The sequence below is a fragment of the Schistocerca nitens genome, chromosome 2 (assembly GCF_023898315.1).
Source record: "Schistocerca nitens isolate TAMUIC-IGC-003100 chromosome 2, iqSchNite1.1, whole genome shotgun sequence".
In the NCBI taxonomy this organism is placed as follows: domain Eukaryota; kingdom Metazoa; phylum Arthropoda; class Insecta; order Orthoptera; family Acrididae; genus Schistocerca; species Schistocerca nitens.
In genome coordinates, this window is record NC_064615.1 from 451,434,518 (window position 1) to 451,446,761 (window position 12,244).

General features: G+C 39.1%; 1 protein-coding gene across 3 annotated transcripts in view; it reads left to right on the top strand.

Annotated features, from left to right (window-relative positions):
* LOC126236321 (uncharacterized protein CG7065-like) overlaps positions 1-12,244 on the top strand; it is an 85,793-nt gene that overhangs the window by 49,593 nt on the left and 23,956 nt on the right. For all 3 annotated transcript variants that reach the window (XM_049945537.1, XM_049945536.1, XM_049945538.1), the window contains 4 exons: positions 8,334-8,450; positions 9,009-9,148; positions 9,324-9,535; positions 9,913-9,986. In XM_049945537.1, the coding sequence (XP_049801494.1) occupies positions 8,334-8,450; positions 9,009-9,148; positions 9,324-9,535; positions 9,913-9,986 (543 nt within the window). The remainder of the gene's footprint in view (positions 1-8,333; positions 8,451-9,008; positions 9,149-9,323; positions 9,536-9,912; positions 9,987-12,244) is intronic.

Below are 12,244 nucleotides of genomic sequence, written 5' to 3' on the forward strand. Positions count from 1 at the left end.
AGTGCCTTGGACCATGATGTCACCAATACACTGCCTTTTATGCAGCCTCCGGCCAATGTAGATGCTTCCCTGCCCCCACATGTGCCTGCCACTCATGGCACAGTGCTGCCACCACCACCACCACCACCACCATTACCACCACTATCACCTGCACCATTGGATTAGCGAAGCTGTTTCAAACACTTCCAGTGCCATGCACAGGAGCTGCCCATGCCCTGCCTCTCACCAGAAACTACTGCACTCGCTCGAGCAAACTTACGTGTCCCTCAGCAAGCATCCTCAGCCAGCTCCAAACACTCCTCTGCTTGGCTGGCACTGGTGTTTTCCCTCTGGGAAGAGGGTAACTGTGTGGCAACTCATTCCATTCACCACCACTTGTAGCAGTAGACGATGTGCTGCTCTGAACAAAAAACAGCAATCGATGAAGCTCTTGCCGGCCAAGGTACCACCGCATCTCCCCAGCACCTCTGCTGGTCCTACTGCCACAAGTAGACCTTAGACTACTTTGCTTTCCGGTGGTCACACACGCCGAACTGTCAGTCAGCCAGTCTCTGCTCCTGCTGTGTTCCCGACATCTTGTCCCGTAGTTAATTGCCGCACTTCACCATAGTACCTGCTGACAGCAGAATTTTGCACCCACGTCCAGTTTCCACAGTTTCCCGCAGTCCAGTTAATGAGACAAGTGATACCACATCTTTCATGCTGCCTTCAAGAGCTGTGTTTCCTCGAGGCGATTTCCATTGGTTTCAGTTGTACAGAGTCTGATGCCGGTCAGACAGTCCATGCCCCGGTATCAGCACCAGCATTACTGAGTGCAATGCAGTTTATTTTAGTGCGATGAAATTCAGTTAGTGCCAGAAGTACCAGGTGAGTTTATTAGTGTTTCATCCTCAGCCATTTTGGCACCCCTTCACTGCCAAGTGCATGACTGAAATGAATTTTCTCTCCAACTGTGTTGGCTTTTTTCTCTGACTGTGTGGGTTCTCCTGACTGTGAGAGTCCATCTTACTCTCAAACTTACCCCTTTTTCCCCTTGGATACAAAAGACTTGCATAAGACTCTGTGTGTTAACATCCCCCTTCGAACAAAATACTGTAAACTGTTTAACAGTTCGCCCTCTTCAAAGACTCTGCCATGAGCAAGGATTGCCCTTGATTAAGAGGTTGTAATCCATTAAATTTTGTTGTAGTAGTTAGCATTTAAAAATAAATACCTCACAAAACAGCTCACATGCCTCTTGCAGTACGCATCTTAATTTATTGTTCATTCTTACTAATTAGTGTGCCTCTATAAACATTTTGACCTTAAAAGCATAGAAGAGAATAGTTAAATCATTCTTTCAATGCAGAAGTTTGTTAATGATAGAATACCATGAAAGAATGACAACAGTATGAATTAAAATGCCTTCCTCCCCCGCAAACATGTGCATATGTGCTTGTAGGATATTATTGAGGCTTAAACAGTTATTGCAGTATGTGGGAATTGATACTCTAACAAAGAACGTACAGGTATATTGAAGGGGGATCACTGCTGTCAGCTGCAGTGGGACATTAAGCGGAATCAGCAGTGACAAGTGCTTATATACATAACTGATAAGCCTGGCTGGGCAATGGATTCTCTTTCTTCAGTGCAAATGCACAAATACGTTGATCTGTGGAGAATCTGTGAGTAGCGAACAGTAGTGTAATGGACATGGACTGTGGATAGGTGGCGCTCGATGGGAGTGTGGATCGGCCGTGAGGCGTGCTGAGATAAGCCTTGCAGTTGCGATAACGCTGTGTCCTGAATGGTGAAGTGTTTACCATGTCTGCTAGTAAGCAGGAGATTCCGGGTTTGAATCCTGGTTCGGTATACACATTTGCACTCGTTGCCACTGATTCTGCTCAATGTACCGCTGCAGCTGACATTAGTCCTCCCCTTTCAATTTACACATAATGTTTCACAGCTGCGGATTCTGTGTTGTGTCTGTTCTTTCAGACAAACAGTGTGCACTCATGTAAAGAATTTTACTTTAGTCTGCTACTGCAGGAATAAAACATAAATGAAAAAATAGCAGCAAAATAAAATTTTAGTTACCAAGAAAATGCACCTTTGCAACAACCAAACACAGTGCACACGCAAGCGTCTGCCGACATTGAATTGTGCCAAAAGCTTTAGGACAAATACTATGCAGCACAACAAACTGCTTTCAGTGAGTGTAATTTCATAGCTGTATATATTTCTAACAGATTGCGAGGAAATATTGTAAATGGTAGTTTTAAAACATGTTTTTATAAATTTCCTTCTACTTAAGATGAATTAAGTTACATGTGAGAATGTGTGATATATTTCCTATATCATGGTGGAACACTTGACTCTCATTCACTGAGGACCAGCTACTTAGAAAAGTTTTGGGCCCAGAAGATCAGCCATTTATGCCACTATTTAAAATATTGGTGGAACATTTGTGTTACATACATGTTCAAGCATTATACAAGGTTATTACAAATGATTGAAGCGATTTCACAGCTCTACAATAACTTTATTATTTGAGATATTTTCACAATGCTTTGCACACACATACAAAAACTCAAAAAGTTTTTTTAGGCATTCACAAATGTTCGATATGTGCCCCTTTAGTGATTCGGCAGACATCAAGCCGATAATCAAGTTCCTCCCACACTCGGCGCAGCATGTCCCCATCAATGAGTTCGAAAGCATCGTTGATGCGAGCTCGAATGCGTGAGGATTCTCTACCGCCCAAATTCGCACATTGTGTCTGTTCACTTCACCATTAAGAAAAAATGTTGCTTCATCACTGAAAACAAGTTTCGCACTGAACGCATCCTCTTCCATGAGCTGTTGCAACCGCGCCGAAAAGTCAAAGCGTTTGACTTTGTCATCGGGTGTCAGGGCTTGTAGCAATTGTAAACGGTAAGGCTTCTGCTTTAGCCTTTTCCGTAAGATTTTCCAAACCGACGGCTGTGATACGTTTGGCTCCCTGCTTGCTTTATTCGACGACTTCTGCGGGCTACGCGTGAAACTTGCCCGCACGCGTTCAACCGTTTCTTCGCTCACTGCAGGCCGACCCATTGATTTCCCCTTACAGAGGCATCCAGAAGCTTTAAACTGCGCGTACCATCGTCGAATGGAGTTAGCAGTTGATGGATCTTTGTTGAACTTCGTCCTGAAGTGTCGTTGCACTGTTATGACTGACTGATGTGAGTGCATTTCAAGCACGACATACGCTTTCTCGGCTCCTGTCGCCATTTTGTCTCACTGCGCTCTCGAGCGTTCTGGTGGCAGAAACCTGAAGTGCGGCTTCAGCCGAACAAAACTTTATGAGTTTTTCTACGTATCTGTAGTGTGTCGTGACCATATGTCAATGAATGGAGCTACAGTGAATTTATGAAATCGCTTCAATCATTTGTAATAGCCCTGTACATGCTGAACAGAAGACCAAGCTTCAGAGTTAGTTTCTCATATTTATTTTTGTTCTTTCATGGAGTAAAGATTATGCAATAACAATGTCAGAAAATATAGTTATACTTTTAAAAAGTAATAATAATAATAATAATAATAATAATAATTTGACAGCCAATATTGTATGTGAAAGCTTGGCTTTTCTTGCAGGTGTACCGTATATGTATTAATTTAAACATTTAACTTTTCTTCTTTGTTTGTTTGTGCTACCTAACTGTGATATTGTTATTGGCTGACCACATCATGTATCCCATGCTCTGAATATCTGCTGACATTGGCTGGCGAGACCGTATGACATGAGCACTGTACACGTTGCTGTGCATCAAAGCTCTTTCCCAAACCTTTTGTTTTTTGCTGGGCTTCTTTTCCTGCCAGCGTATAAGACCTTTATGAATGAAAGGATTGATAAGTTTTACAACTATGAGGGAAAGTATATTATTGCTTAACCTGGGAATTTGTACCTTCACCCAGGGTATAGCGTATTTTCACCTGGGGGAAAAGTGTATTTTTAGCTGATAATTCCTGAAAAAAATCTGGGAATTTTTCTTTCTTGTCCGTGTATACACCCTGCATGAGCACATTCCACAAGTAGTCAGTGATTAAATAGGCCCCATGTGTATTCCAGCCTCATAAGGAAGAACATCGCAGAGTGTTTCTTCCAGAGCAACATTTACCCCTGTGGCAAATCAAATGCTACTGCATGAGCTTTGATGCCATCACATATTACTGTTGATAACCACCATCACAGTCACAGTCACAAATGACAACAATCGGTAATGAGTATATTAGCACTACTCAATATTTTACATTATCATGATCAGTGTGAAGTTTTTGATGAGATTAAGGAAACACAGACAAGGAGTGAATATAATTTTCACATGAGTCTCTTTTGCTTTAATGAACTATATTCGGAAAAGCTAGTTGTTACCTTCAGTAAGTTACTGATTATCCTTGATTCTCCATAACTATATAACTATCCTTTCCCCTTCCTCTCCTGCTGTGTTGAAGAGTTAATTCAAGTCAGTCATCACATTCATGTGATGCAGACTACAGATGAACTCATCGTTTCCATTGGCAGTGTAGTGAATGTCAAGCACAACTTGTTGGACTACTGGAAGAAGTCTACTCACTGAGATGAAAATAAAACTAAGTGAAGCACATAATGCAGTATCAACAGAGGGTATTCCATTCGTGTACCTTATTTTCACAAGGATTAAACGTGTGTGCACCAGTGTTATGGAGACACCCCTCGTCTCCCCAACATCAGTCAAGAAAGCTCTGCCATAGTCCTTTGGGGCGTGTAATGTGTGCTGCTGGCTAATTTCCTTGTCTGTTAAGAGATGACGACTACTGTCAGTTACTGTGCCATGCTGGAATGACTGCAGAAGATGATTAGGAGGAAATGACTTTTACTCGTTTGGAAATGTGACATTAATTGCACAACAATGCTTGACATCATACAGTGTCAGTTATGTGTGATTTGGTCCAGCATTTCTAATAGACTGTATTGGAACATCCTTCATACAGCCCGGATCTTGCACCATGTGATTTTTATCATTTCAGACAATTAAAGTTCTTCTAAGCACCTACCTGGTTGCCACTTCAGAACCAGTGTTGACATACAGGAGGTTGCCGTTACAAGGCCCCTAGACCTGGACCTATATTTATTTTGTGTCTGTTTCAAAAGATTGGTTTGCTGATGGATCAAATGCTTAGACAGCCATAGTGACCATGTGAAAGAATTAATATGCCCATATGTTCCAGTACCTTTATATCGTCTTTTATGATATCCTGAGTGAACCTTTTTTCACAGAGAACGTATTGCCTAACTTTTTTGATAAACAAATGAAGTAGTGTGTTTTCAGTAAAGTTTACACCTGCTCCACTACTGTGTAGGATAGATTGCTACTACCATATAGAGGAGCCAACGAGTGACAGACACACACATTGAAAAGCAGACTAAGACATTGGATAAAATCCTCTTTCAGATTTAGAAAAACGCACACACCTGTCACATAACCTCTTGTCATCTCACGGCACTATGACCTGACTGCTGTGAGCATTGATCTCTGGTAGGATGGGTAGTCAGGGTACAGAAGACACGTGGGGTGGGGATGGGCAGGAATTGCAGGATAGAGGCAGGGGAAGATGATGTATGTAGGGCTGCCTATGGTAGTGCACAAGGTTGTCCCACAAGCAGCATAACAGCTTGTTCACCCACTCTCGTCCCTATTCTGCTCTCTTTTCCCCTTCCTTCCCTACCCCTTCCTCCACATCTCAGGCATCTTGTGTATCTCTCAACCCACACAAGCAGAGATTATTCGTAGTGCTATAAAAATGCACCCAGAAGCAAAAATCACAAATGACATGAAATTGACAGATACATTGCACCTCATTGTACAGGGAATTTATGCACAAGGTCAGTTTTTTTCGTCTGATGGAAAAGATAAGTTACAGAATTTTATCGTACCACTTATTATCATGTCAACACCATCGCTGCAAAGTGAATTTTTTGCAGTGTTTTTGAGTAAGTAAATTGCTAATGGGACACTGTGATGCAGTTGTAACATCACACCATGCACAATGACAACTACTTTACACCTGCCTGTGTTAATGTGTAGTACTACAAATGGCCTGGAACAATGTGGAATTACTAGAGTCATTTTTAGCTACGAGGTCCACTTTTTTTTGTTGTGCTGACACCAGCATGTGTATGAAGACAAGATGTGCAGTACTGTCTTGAAATATTTCTTCATACATCCTCATAGCTTGGGTCATAGTGCACAATTTGATTTCATATCCGCCCTTAACGCAATTGGTTTTTGGTTCTTTGACAGTTCAGTGGTATGCTATACATTTGCTGTGATCAGTGGCTCTGACATTTGCTAACAATCCAGTAACACCAAGGATGTAGCTAATAACATAATGAATATCCATTTGCTACTGTTAAAACATTAATTATTGGGAAAAGATTTCTTCTAAATTCAGATTTCTGGGAAGAATTGTTTTCATTTTCCTGAAGCATAGTGTGAAAATTTCTTTCTAGGTATTTGTGAAATTGATATTCCATGCAACTGACATTCTGCTACATCCCCAACTTCTCCATTGGAATTCAGGTTAGGGGCTTAAGCAAGCCAGTCCAGTAAATTCACCTCTTCTTTTCCCCCCTCCCTCCCACCTCCTCTCCCACCTGCCCCTGCCCCCTCTCCCCCTGCCCCCTGCCCCCACCCCCTCTCCCCCTGCCCCCACCCCCTCTCCCCCTGCTCCCCACCCCCTCTCCCCCATGCCCTATATTAATAAGTCGACTGTGAACAACAGTGCTATTTGGGATTCATGTTACGTACAACTTGGTGACATTGATGTGGGTCCTGTTGTTGTTCTTATCTGAGGGTGGAATAGTATACCACTTTCCAGTTAATATGGAAGCTGATCACTATTTTAGATTTTTCAGGTTATTGAAAGTATTTTACCAATATTTCAAGAAGTGGCTTTAAGTAATGATCTGGGAATGTACTACACCACTTTATGTACCACTCACATAGGGATCATGAAGATAAGATTAGAATAATTACTGCACGCACAGAGGCATTCAAACAGTCATTCTCCCCACACTCCATACATGAATGGAACAGGAAGAAACTCCAATAACTGGTGCAATGGGACATGCCCTCTGCCATGCAGCTCAAGGTCATTTGCAGAGTCTAGATGTAGATGTATTACATGTTAAAGTCTTTTACCTGCGAAATTTTATTAGAGCAAGACAAATAAGTGTAAATTACACTGATGATTTTAAGTTGTGGAAGTCTGTCAGCTGCATTATTGTATTTCCTATATTTATCTCACGATTAATTTACTTTATGTTACACAGAATTATTTTTGAAAAATAGGACACTGGAGCAGATGAGATGCACTTCTGCCACTGAATTCCTCGTCTGCTCAGAGACTGAAAGTGTGCCTTAGGCTATCTGTCACAAGTGTCCAGCTCCTAAAGAGTTCCAGACAATCCATGACTTATTTTTTTTTTTTAGAGGAAGGAAGTGTCATTATGCCTAGTACTGCACACATGAAAATGAAGCTGCATATGAACCTCTTATAAATCGTTGCATTTAGAAGTACTATTGCCCACCACCACCACCACCACCACCACCACCACTACCACCTTAATTCAGCCAACTTGCTACTGAGGGACAGGATGACGCTGAAAGGGGAGGGAGAGTGCTCATATTTGAAAAACAAGCTTCATGTAAAACCAATCATCTAGCTGTAACATCCTCCTCCTCGTCTCTGAAGCAAGATGAAGTAATTTTAATATGACTCAAGACACTTTACCATTAGACATGTGAACCTCCTGTGGCAAGAAGACTCACAATAATGTGCCAGAGTGAATCTAATTTAAATTATAACTTTCACCATTTAAAACACAAATTTTAAATGTATTAACCTTATTTGTTTTAAAATAGTTTAGTATGAAGACAATTAACCCCAACGATGAATACTCCAATCATTCATTAATGCAGCATCCTTGATTTGGATACTTGTTTGGTAACTATCAGTCTATTGGCTCAAATTGATTTACAAGAAATCATTAGAAATCCACAATTAAGCAACTGGGTACACCAGTAAGAAAAACTTTAGCTTAGAGTGTATATTACAGTATTATTTTCTTAGAATATGGAATTGGAACAATGTTTTCAGGAACATGAGTGGAATAAGGCTACTTCTGGACTGCAGGACCTTTCAGTCCAGTTACTTACTAGAAATCCTATTTGGTGTGATGAATTTGATATTATATCATTTTAAAGTTAAAATAGTTTGTTGATTACACTTTTATATCAGAATCCCAGCATAAAATGTATTTTTTTTTTTTCCAGATGATTTCCCACAATTGGCACCTGGGGAACCTGTTCCTCCAGGTTTTGAAGATAAAGTGCGGCGAATTACTCAGATCCAGTCGGAACTCGACAAGGTCAAAGATAAACCTTTAATTGGTTAGTACAGCAACAATTATTGCTCAGTATAAAATTAATTAAGTTACTGATTCCTTGTCATTGACTTGATTTGAATTAATTTTTGCTTCTCTTTGGTGTTAGACCTCATTGTACATATGATTCTCCATATTATTCAATTGAGTTGAACATAATACATTTAGTTACTGGTAGCAACAGCAGCTATCACAATGATTTCATTTATTTGGATAGCATGTCTTAAAACATTAATTCAATTGCACGTCAGTGTTTGGTAGATCATGATGATAATTACAAAAGAAGGAACATTTTGTAATTTTCATAAACTAGTTTTCAGTTTTTCAATATGCCATTAGGTGACAAGTGATAAATGCAACATTCAGTTGTCACATAATGGTGACCTAAGAAGCGGAGGACAGGTGTGTGAACAAATAAATCATTACAATACACAACCTCTCTTATTTTATAATGCTGTACTTCTACCATTGCTCCTGCTCCAGTCCTATTAACAATATGACTAATTCTTAAGAAAGCTTGCTGTATTTGCTTCGATTAGCTATCAACAATTTTTCTTTTGTGCAGGGCTGGAGTATCTGTTGGAATTGACAGATGAACTTGGCAATACTGAGGCAAAATATGTGTGTCTTTTATGTGAGAAGAAAGGTGAACGTCATGTCGTACTGGGTCATCTCACCAGTTTTGAACATTACAATAAATATATTGTAAGCAAAACTTTTCATTAGCTGATAAGGAAGTACTTATTGTCAATTCAACATTTTGTGTTATTTCAGTACGTACTTGTATTTATTATTGTGTCACTTTTGTAAATCAACATCACGATATTAAATCCACTTGATACTTCAATTAAATAATTATTCATGTGTTTGCTTTTATTAGGGAATGTATTTTCCTACTGCAAGTAGGGCTATGGCCTCTGATTTTCCAAAAACTAAAGATGGGAAAAAGGCAATGTTATTAGTTTTAACAAATATTTGTCGCGCCATTGAAAAACTACATGGTCGACTTCAGCCAATGGCTGTAGATAAACACACATTTGAAGCCAAGAAAAATAAATATCTCACACAGATTATAGGAGCTCATCATTTCAGGTTTGTTTGCTTTTGTAACACTGTTTACTTAGGAGATATTAAGTTGCAATAGTGATTTCTTTTTCTTAATGTGGTCAAGGATGAAAACTTCTCATCTTCTCCTGCTGTGCTTACCTTTGTCCTTAGCAGTGGTTTCCCACAGAAGCTTTGAACATTATTAAAGTGGAGGTATATGTCTGCAAGACAAATTGTGTCTAAATTAGTTTTTGTGGAACTGTGATATTTTTTCAGTTCGTCCGTTCTAACATAGGTAAACTTCTCTTTTTGTGGATAAATTGATTGTACTTCTTTGGCTGGTAAACATCATATTAGTTACATTGAAGTGGTACACACTAAAATGTGATGATGCTAAAGTGGTACTTCCTTTTACTTTTTAGTGAGAAGCCTGGAGAAACATTTGTAGAATTAGTTGACAAGAATATCCTCAGCTCTGTTCGTTCTTCGCCAACTGGTGAGTCATTGAAAATTAAATTAATTTTTTTTAAGAACTGAGTCATTATACTACAGCAGCCTGAAAGTATGAGTGCAAAACAATTTGTCATCTTGTTCCAAGTTCACTGTTTATTAAGTGATTTACAGACTATATGGAAGAGTTTGTAAATTGAGCTACCATGTTCCAAGTTTTGTTTTTGTGCATACTTACCACTCAGTGCTTTTACTATAAGTACAGTGGTTATCTTTACTCATTCCATTGTTTGTATTACACTACGGGTTTTCCAGTATATATATATTAAAAAATCTACAATTTATTACACGTGACATGTATTTCCAGTATATCACTGAATACAAATATCTTGTATCAATCAGTGATCAGTCACAGTTTATAAGCTACAACCTTATATATAATTAACTGCACCACACAGATAAAAGAAAAGTTTGTTAACACGAAGCTACTGTTCATGAAAATAAAGGATCGTGGTTGTAATAGTAATAGTGCCTAGTATCTTCTGCCCCTTTTCCTCCCTTTTCCCCATATAAATTGCACACAGATGCAAAAATTTATCATTGTTAAATGTCACCATGACACCGTGCTATGTTTTTAGATACAATAAAATAGGCTGGGTTGATCATGAATTTTAAGTAAAGATAAGGCTTGGCCAGTGTGCATGCTTCATGAGAAAGGCAGTGTTATGCTGTAGTTTGGGGCATTGTGACTGAGGGGGAGTTACATACTCATTGCAAATGGGAAACATTTGGCATTGTTCTCCTATGCAGAGGAGGACTGTTAATGCACAAGGAATAAAGATTTCTGAGAGAATATTGTAGTCAACTTATTTATAAGACCAACATGCTCCCCAACGTCTTCTGTTGCCTGCGCACAGATCTGAAAGTGTAGTATAACCAGCTGTACTGGTAGTTTGAAAAGAGCTGCAACTGCTCTGTGCACACAAGTTTTACACGGTCAAGTTGTAGCAACATTTTTACGTTGGTTGCCACTGTTTTGATGGATTATCCAAAGCATTGAGCATTGATTTAAGCGGAATTCTGCATGCTTTATGTGGTTAAGGATATTGCTGAGTACAAAATTAATTGAGCTACTTGCATAATGATACATTTAGGATTTGTAATAAAAGTTGATTGAGAATGTACAGAGTTTCACATGTCAGAACTTAGCTTATGAGAGAGTGCATATGTACCTGCAGGCTTTTGAAGTGTTTTTTTTTGCATATATTTAAGATATTGAATTAAATACTTTGTGGTACAACAGATGCCACTACCTGTTTAGTATAGTTCACCAGAGACAGTATCACACAATAAGTATTGTGCTGAGATCTAACAAATATTTAACAGTGTTTGTAGGTTAGTACTTAAAATAAAAGCAATCAAAAACAAACTTGCTTTATCTGGTAGGGAGGCATTTTACTTGGTGTCTGTATCAGTTACACATTTTTTGACCTTTAAATAACTGATGGTTTATCGTTCTTTCAAAATTGCTCTACATTCTTTCTGCACACAGCTAATTTACTTGTATTGTTAGAATTTTATTATTCCTGCTCCACTATTTTCTATTCCTTTACAGTAGTTCCAATTTAATTCAGGAAAACTCATTACCTGGGTCAGTGTAACAAAATGTTGACACATATCTATTTACAGAGATACTATCATATAATAAACGAGGGAACATCTTTTGTTCCATTCACCATTATCAAAAATCTCTGCTACGGGTACTAACCAGTTGCAGACAAAGCTTACAGTCGGTCACCTAACAGTTGTTTCTTTGTGCAGCAACTTTATTTTGTGCTATAGAATGTCTGAAGACTGCAGCAGAAGTGTGCAGGAAAGTGTGGTTCAGCAGTCTTCTCACATTTTGTATGCTCAGATACATTAGTCTGCATGTTCAGTGGGGGAATATTTCGAAAAGGAGAGGGACAATAGTAAGACTCATTGCCTCTGACATAGGTAATCAAAAAAACTGCAGACGCTTTGAAGAGTCATAAAAATGCTGTTGTGAACGTTTTTAAGGAACATGTCAGCTGACATGACGGGCCAATGTTTACGAGGCAGGTAGAGAGATGCAAGAGAGTGAAAGTACAGATTATGAAAACTTTTTATGCTACATAGTGGACCATGCCATCTGTCAGACCAACAGTATAATTTTTGTTCTACAGTGAGCCGGTGTGTAAATTAACTACACATCAAAGTGCCGTACTGTCTGTGTGGGAAGTAAAGTTTTATTTAGAAATATCGCAACTTCTGATTCAGAAGCTG